Source organism: Vidua chalybeata, chromosome 3 (genome assembly GCF_026979565.1).
Source record: "Vidua chalybeata isolate OUT-0048 chromosome 3, bVidCha1 merged haplotype, whole genome shotgun sequence".
Classification (NCBI taxonomy): Eukaryota; Metazoa; Chordata; class Aves; order Passeriformes; family Viduidae; genus Vidua; species Vidua chalybeata.
In genome coordinates, this window is record NC_071532.1 from 41,251,783 (window position 1) to 41,260,071 (window position 8,289).

The window sequence follows — 8,289 nt, forward strand, 5'->3', positions numbered from 1 at the left end:
CGGGGCCGGCGACCGGGACTCTGGCGCGCGGGGCGCGGTGGTAGCAGAGCCGGCGGGAGCCGCCGCCGCGCCGGGAGTCGCCTCCACCGCCCACGCCCGGGAACCGCCAGTGCCGCTGGGGCTGGCTTCGCGGCGGTCGCGCCGCTCCTGCCGGCCCGCCGGGGCCCCGCACCGCTCGCCCGCCGCCGCGCCCCGCCGCCCCCCAGTCGGCGGCCCCGGGCACTGCGCCGCCCCCCGGGCCGCGGGGATCTGCGTGGCCGCGCGGATGCCGCCGCAGCAGGAGGGCGAGGCGGGATACATCAGCAAGCCGGTGCCGCCGGGCGGCTGCGAGGTGCCGCCGGTGCCCCCGCGCAGGGTGCGCAGCGGGCGGGCGGCGGCGGCGCTGGGAGCGGCGCTGGGCGGCCGCTGCCGGGCGGTGGGGTCCGGGGCCGTGGCCGGCGCCGGGGCCGGAGTGGGGTCCGAGCCGCGGCGCAGCATCAAGTGCGTTCTGGTGGGCGACGGCGCGGTGGGGAAGACCAGCCTGGTGGTGAGCTACACCACGAACGGGTACCCCACCGAGTACATCCCCACCGCCTTCGACAACTTCTCCGGTAAGTGACCGGGGCGGCCGCGGGCACCGGGGCGGCGGGAGGGGGTTCTGCCGTCCTGGGGAGCGACGCGTCCCGCCGGTGCCGTTCCCGGGACCGTGGCTGCGCTGCGCGGTGGGGGTGCGATGTCCAGGTTCGGTGATTTCATTATGTATTTATGGGGAGCAGGACTCTACGAAGCAGCACCGAGCTTCTCAGGCTATCATCGTAGCCAGCAGCACCGGCTGCTCTCCGGTGTAACGGAGCCAGGCTAGCAGCGGGTGTCATGCCCGGCCGCACGGCCAGAGCTGGGCTTTAATTGGAAACCCTCCGGTGGAGAGCTCAGCGCTGTCGGGGGCATCGGAAGCTCCTAAAGGGCAGGTTTAAATACTCGCCTTGTCTCGCCCTTACAAAGCGAGAAGTCCAGGGGTTTCTCTGCGGTTCAGCGGGGGCTTGTCGTGTCTCGGGCGTGCTGAATGTGTACGAGGAAATAAAGCTAAACCCCTCTAGCAGAAGAATATCCCAGACTGCCGGGCTCGCTCTCTGCGCTGCCTGCGGAGGACTTGTGCCGTCCCTGTCTAACTCATCTCTTATAGTAAAATGAATCAGAAAGCCCTGAAGGGTTTACTTGTGTGCGCCCTTGTGTTAGCAACCAACTCCCTTCCTGCTAAGTTGTTAAATCTAAAATAATTGAAGAAAAGGCTATTAGAGCTGAGGGATGGTAAATCTTCCTTTTTAAATTTTTTTCTTTAACGGAAAACATGTAAAGTTGAATTCACCGTAGTCCCCCCCCCCCCCCCCCCTTTCTCTTCGAAAGCTGTTGTGTCTGTCGATGGGAAGCCGGTGAGACTTCAGCTCTGTGACACAGCTGGTCAGGTCAGTGGAGCCACTTACTTGATTTAAGTGACAGCGGGAGGGGAGAAGTCGTTGCTGTTGCGCAAAGTAGTCCTGCAAATGACTTCATGGATTTTAAAGTATTCCCAGTGTTTGATCATGTTATTATCTGCTGTCATTTTCACTGCTGCTTAACTCACTGCTTTGCGTGTCTGTTGAAGGGTGGGGGACGTACTGTTTCTCCATATAGGGGCTGGGTACAGGCTGCTGCTCTGCTGGCTCAAGCTGCAGCTCTGTTTAGCCTGCCTAGAAAGGCTGAACATATTGGGGATTCAACGGCCACCTGGTTTTCTCTTCGAGTGGTTGTCGCTGTCTTTATTTTTGCTTAATAACTGCAAGTTTAAGAATTAGGGTGTTTGGCCTATACACACACAAAGCAACCACAGCTGTAGGTGTCCAGAGATAGAGACTGTGTTTTTCAAGGGACAGAAGCTGGAGGGAGAAAAAAGTACTATTGGGTGTTGTCCATGGAGGCTTCATATTCGCCATTCCCACCCATTTAGAAAGTGCTGCTTCTGCAAAGCTGAGGTTTGCAACCTGAAGAGATGAGGGTGGCTGATGCCTTTCATCTCCTACTTTGCCTGATACATAAAAAAAGCCCATGTCTTACTGCCTCAGATTTTCTGGAAGACCCAGGCTTGTACCACCCTGAACAGTATGCAACATTGCTTGGCAGGAGTCGAGGCTGGATAACCAAAAGTAGACAAAAATATTTTGCTGTCTTGCTGCATTTGAAGGCAGTGGGAATTAGGGTCTTGTGCAGCTTTGTGGATCTAGGTCTATGCCTTCACCAAAACCACGCTGAAAAATCTCAGTGGTCTTAACATACAAACCTATTTAGATGAGTAGTAACTGGGTGCCCTACTTAGGAATGGGGTTTTAAGGGCTACGCAGTAGTAGACAGCAGTGTGCCCTACAAATCAGAGCTAAAATCCTACAAACAGCTTTCTGCAGGTAGTGATATAAAGTCAAACAGCAGAACTGTCCCATGATTTTGTATGCTACTGAAGAGTTGGGGTGGTACTGCAACAGTCTTGGCTATATGCATGTTCATATGCAGAGCATGGCAGGTAAAATTGCCATTGGGTGACAGCCTACGGACATGCAGTGCCTGTGGAAATGCAGCTGCAAGCTGCAGGAGGGATGAACAGGTCCTGTCACCTCTTGCCTTCCCTGCCCTTAATGGTTAAGGTGTTTGCTCTGGTGGCCCAAGTGCGGCTGGAATGAGTAAAGTTACTGCCTTTAAAATGAAGGGGTTATCTAAACTGACAAAAATTGTCCTGAGTAAAAGATTCCTGGCTGGATACTTTGATAAAACTGCTGCTGGGAGATGGCTGCTGAAATCTGGAGCTAAAAAAAGCACTCCAGGCAGCAGGGAAATTATGTTTCAGCATCACTAGTCCGAAGAGGCGTAGAATCCCTCCATGCCATGTACCTATCATTGAAATGGCAGGAGTTTACTTAGGATATAAAAGGAACTGTTTCATTTTAGTAAAAATCCTTCAGATCTACGGTTTGCTTCCAAACCTATTGAATTGAGCCCTTTTGAGGTTTCAAATGTAGCAAGGAGAGGCAATTACATGGCAGGGTGCCTTTCTGCAAACAGCCCTGTTGTTCAGAGCAGCATCTCTCAGTGAATGTGGAGTTTTTCTTGAGCTGAGTGGTGAGAGCCTGGTTTCTTCTGAGGATCAATCTGAGAATCAAGAGACCTAATGAATCTTACTGTTTTGATTGGTGTTTTATAAATGTCTGTCTCTCTCAGAGATACTGCTGCAAACAATTCATCTGAGCAGAACAAGATTTCTGAGGCTTCCAGGGGGCTTTAAACTGCATATCCTGGGCCTCCAGAGGCTTTAAAGCAAAATTTCATTTCTCAAAAATTAACATGCAACTTGCAATTCAACAGTAAACTAAGAGATCTATTCAGCTTTATGTTTCTGTGCCTTTTCAATTCCAAGTATTTGATAACATGGTCTACTTTAATTAAATGTCACTGCCACTGAGGCAAATCCTACCAGTTCAGGCTGCTAGTGCTACCCTAGTTTTATCCTGCTGTCAGTATAAAAGCAGCCTGCCTGGAGTAGCCCTTGCTTCTAGCTGCATTATTCCCTGAGGATCAGCACACCTTTGTTACCATGAGATGTTTGACTTTCTTGTGGCTGCATCCTGAAGCTGAAAAAGGGCCTTGCTTCACTAGAGCTTACACTAAAAGGAAAAAAAAAAAAAAAAACAAACCCAGACGGGTATTGCTGGGAGGCCCGGGTATTGCTAGGAGGCCCGAGTGCAGTTTGTTTGATGTGGCATGGGTGGGAGGGAAAGGTAAAGCTCTTACTCTATGCCATTGGCATGTTAAGCCTGAACATTTTAAGTCATTATTGCTCCCATCAGATTTAAATCCCTGCACAATGGTAGGGAAATTATTCCCATATCCTGTAGGATGTTGCTAAGTAGTTACCAGTTTAAAAGCAGACTCCAGGAAAGGTATCCAGAAAGGTACACATGCTGCTGCATATCTGCTTTGCCCTTGCCCAGGTCTGTCAGCAGAACAGCTTTGAGGTACAGGGTACTCACCTCAGAGCTGCTCACTGACTCACCCTGGAAGAGGTGGGTCTGGAGAAAGTGCTCTCTTCCTCTTCACTTCGTGGCTCTGTGTGCTGTAACCCGCTTCCCGCAGCTTTGCTTCTTTGCTGAAGTAGGGCAGAGGGCCTGTGTGCAAAGAGCAGAGGAAATATTTAAGCACTTGAAATAACCTGCAGCATTACTTGGAAAATCTCAGGTACACAGGGAAGCCACCACCTTTGTCCTGTGTGCCCGATGGTGGCAAGGTGCCCGCTGGCTGGCAGCCACAAGACCTCAGGCTGGGTACAGGTGGCTTCTGCTTGTGTCACACCTTGCTGAGTGGTCTGGGTGCTCATTTTGGGGTGTCTGTCAAGATGGCAGTGGCAGGTGGTCCTCAGCTTCCCCAAGGCTCAGGACAGGCTAGAGCTGCTTTTTCTGTGGAGTGCTAACACAGTTTTGTTCTGTGCAGGATGAATTTGACAAGCTCAGGCCTCTGTGCTACACCAACACCGACATCTTCTTGCTGTGCTTCAGTGTGGTGAGCCCTTCATCCTTCCAGAATGTGAGTGAGAAGTGGGTTCCCGAAATTCGCTGCCACTGCCCCAAGGCACCCATTATCCTGGTTGGGACACAGTCAGACCTCCGGGAGGATGTCAAAGTCCTCATCGAGCTGGACAAGTGCAAAGAAAAGCCAGTCTCAGAGGAGGCTGCAAAGCTCTGTGCTGAGGAAATAAAAGCCGCGTCCTACATCGAGTGCTCCGCTTTGACTCAGAAAAACCTCAAGGAGGTCTTTGATGCAGCCATCATGGCTGGTATTCAGTACTCAGATACCCAGCAGCAACCAAAGAAATCCAAATGTAGGACTCCAGACAAGGTGAAAAACCTCTCCAAATCCTGGTGGAAAAAATACTGCTGTTTTGTATAGGGGTTGCAAGGACCTGAGTGGTGCTCTGAGGAAATCAATAGAGGCTATATTAGCTGAAATCTCAATTTGTGTCGTCTTGAGTGTATAGTGTAGATCTGTATGTATGTGTATATGTTGCTACTGGATAACTCAGTTGCCCTTTCGAGGATTGCAGAAGGATTCTTAGTTAAATAATTGCTGTATATCAGGTCTGGCACCCGGTTTTGTGACCAGAACTTCTCATTAAGGAAAAAAAGCACCATGTGTCTATGAGCATAGAAAGATTTGCCCAAAGGATTCAAATTCTTCTGTTGTAAGGTGTATGTGATGGGGCAGAGCACAACAGAGGCCTTCACTGCCAGGGCTTTGCAGGAGGAACGCACAAGCAGCGGTGGAAGTGTAGAGCTCTGTACATGGACGATCAAAGGGATAAATAACACTGTGCCTCCTAACTGACATTTGTAGCTTTAAAACCCCACTCCTGCTCTCTTTGTGTCTTCCCAAGCCAGTGCTCTTAGTGATCACTTTTAAAGGGCATGTAAGAGGTATAATATATAAGCAAATGCCATGGTTAAAAAGGTCATGGGTATACCTTCAGCTTGTGGTGAGGGAACCTAAACCCTTATGGAGTTGACATCTCATTTGTTACCTCCTGACTTTCAGAAAGTCCTTTTTGTCCTCCTTCCCCTGCCTTTCCCAGGAAGCCGAGTGGAAGCCCAAGAACCAAGCTTTTAACTCGCTACCTCGAGCAGTGGCGATTTCCTCTGTGTTTTTGCAGACATGACGACAGTTCATCTATTTCAGCTCAAAGGAATGTAAATACTGTTGTGTTGGGGTTTTAAATTTTTTTTTCTAAGCGCTGTAACAAATACTGTTCAGCACCAAATACTGTGCAGCACCATATGAACCGCATCTGGTTTTAAATCTACAGCCAAGAATTTCAGGATACCCACTTTACTTTTTAAGGCTGCTAAACAAATAACAAATCAGGCAAACTGAGATTTATAACAAACTGGATTCTAGAAACTGAGGCTGCTGCATCCTCTTCATGATGCTGTTTCCAACGAAGTTAATGTCTCCCTTTTAAGGCAACAGTCACTTGTGGTTGAATCTTATCCAAGCTCATAGTTGTGAAATTGTCTGAGGGCATCCCCAAAATATAACCAATAATTCTTTTTTTTCCAGATCAGTCCAACAGATTAATTGAAATGTGCCTAAAATGTAGCTGAGGGATCAACACAGAGCTGAGTGTGACCTGTTCTCTGACTGAATCTGGTTCCTAGTGAGTTCTAAGCCTAATTGCAGTTCTAGTGTGTTCAAGAGACACAAATGATAATGTGACTCTCTGCAAGGATCAGTATTTAAACATGTTCTGCAGAGGACATTTAGTTTGTGCTGTCTGTCTGCCTTTTTATGGCCACAATTACTTTTTTTCCCTCCCCTAGATAGTTCAAGATCAAATTATATTTCTTTTTTTTCCTTTTGGCCCTAGCCTTAAAGTGACCTTTTCCTTATTCTTAAACTAAACTATAGTGACAGAAGGCCAGAACCTTTTCTCATCAGAAATGAATCAATGTCTGATACAAAGAACTGTGGAGGCTGTTTGAGTTGATAAAGCTGACCACAGTTTACCTCCTGGCCCATTAAGGAAAACGACACTATGTAAATGGATTCTGGGCTATTGGCATAGGCTCCACAGAACAGTATTTTTTCCTTCTCTGCAGAAGAATGAGTGCAGAATGGGTAATGTTCCATCACTGAAAACTTGAAAATGGGATGGAAATCTTTACCTAGGACCTAATTCAATAAAAATATGTTGGATTCTGCACTGGAAGAGCCTGGAAAAACAGTTTCCATAGCACAGAAGCTGGATGCATTTGACTTGGTTGCATCTGGTTAGTAATGGTTTAATATTTACTGGTCCTGAAGTTAACATCTGAGCCTTTATATTTCTTACTCAAATGCTTTGATGGGATTTCAGATATGCAGTCACGCCAACATTTTGGAGAAAAACAAAGGTAGATTTCTCCTGGGTGCTTTGCTTCTCTGTAAAAAGCAGTCTTGGTCGCTCAAAAATGTGGGTTTGAGGAGGAGACAGGCTTGAATCTGAGCAGCTTCCATTTACAAAAATAACAAAATTTCCTCTGCAAGATTATACTGCTTGGTATCATACTGAACTGGAAGCAGTAGGTTATACTTTATAAGCAGCCTGTTTCATAGTCTGGAGTAGCATTACTTTTGAATGTAGCCAGCTGTGATTGTTTCTGAAGATGTGATTTATATGCAACTTGTTATAGCCCTTTACTAGCTGTGTGTAAACTGAGGTCTAATAACTCTATAGATACTGCTCTACATGGAGCTACACAAGGTCTAGGTTTTAGAAATCTTACTTTTAAAATTACCAGTATTTTATGAGCGTAAATGAGGGGGAGATGCCTCTGTGTAGTCTATAATCTGATGTGCCTTATAAAAAAACTGTCTTCTGTTTTCTAGGTGTAGGCTATATTCCAAAAGAAATATTTCATGTGAGAATGATATAAATGAGGTATTTGGAAATAAATTTTGACCTGTGTATGTGTCTGCCTCTGCTGCCTGCTCGAGGAAGCTGGAGGGCAGTCCCTTGGCCATGCACTGTGCTAATATCCAACAAAATACTGAGATTGTGCTCCCAGCGCCCCAGCAAAAGACCTCTTCCCAGAAAATACAGCCTTTTCCCTCCACTGCCCCAGCTCCAGGGGGCTGGGCTGGGTGGGAAGGGTACAATGGCCAGCTTTCTGTCTCCCTGCCAGCACAGCATCTTGCTGTGGCCCTGTGAAGCATGGACAAGCTCATTGTGCCTGGCCCTGAAAGTGGGGTGAGTGGCAGGGAGCACAGCATAACTGGAGTGTTTTGCCTGCTGCATGTTGTGCCGTATGTGTCCTGGGGGAGCCAGAGAGGATTTTTGGAAAAGCAGAGCCTGCTCCCTTTTGACACCATAGGTCTTGCCACTCCTTTCTGGGTCCTGTCCCTCATGCCAGGGCTGAGGCAAGTGAGGTTTGAGGTTGTTTGTGCCCAGAAGCTGGATGGCTGTGGCACAGAAGCCTTCCACTCTTCAGGGCCATTGTGTTAGCCAAGTGGGGAGCAGCATCTAGAGCTCCAGGCATTCCCACGGATCCAGTGTCCTGCTCCAAAACTGCTCCAGAGAGGGAGCTTTGCTCTGGACCAACCAAGGTTTGTAAACTGTCCCCATTGTGTGTGTTTTTCTGGGAGCAGGCATGCTGGGGGTGGCATACCACGTTGCCCTCCCGTGCCACCTGTCCTTTGGGTTATAAGGCCAAGGCATTTTCAACTATGGGTATGCATACAACCTGCACGAAGTAGAGGAAG

At 48.5% G+C, this 8,289-nt stretch overlaps 1 protein-coding gene across 1 annotated transcript; it reads left to right on the forward strand.

The window, feature by feature from the left end:
- Positions 1–147: 147 nt before the first annotated feature.
- On the forward strand, positions 148–7,495 carry RHOU (ras homolog family member U). Its single transcript, XM_053939215.1, has 3 exons — positions 148–590; positions 1,384–1,442; positions 4,489–7,495. Exons 1-3 carry the CDS (start codon positions 266–268, stop codon positions 4,942–4,944), a joined length of 840 nt encoding a protein of 279 aa, XP_053795190.1. The 5' UTR covers positions 148–265; the 3' UTR covers positions 4,945–7,495.
- The last annotated feature ends 794 nt before the right edge of the window (positions 7,496–8,289 follow it).

Bases quoted from the DNA above. Each gene is read 5' to 3' on its own strand.
- RHOU (XM_053939215.1), top strand. From the start codon at position 266: ATGCCGCCGCAGCAGGAGGGCGAGGCGGGATACATCAGCAAGCCGGTG. The intron at 591-1,383 runs GTAAGTGACCGG...TCTCTTCGAAAG, and splicing joins CGCCTTCGACAACTTCTCCG to CTGTTGTGTCTGTCGATGGG. The intron at 1,443-4,488 runs GTCAGTGGAGCC...TGTTCTGTGCAG, and splicing joins TCTGTGACACAGCTGGTCAG to GATGAATTTGACAAGCTCAG.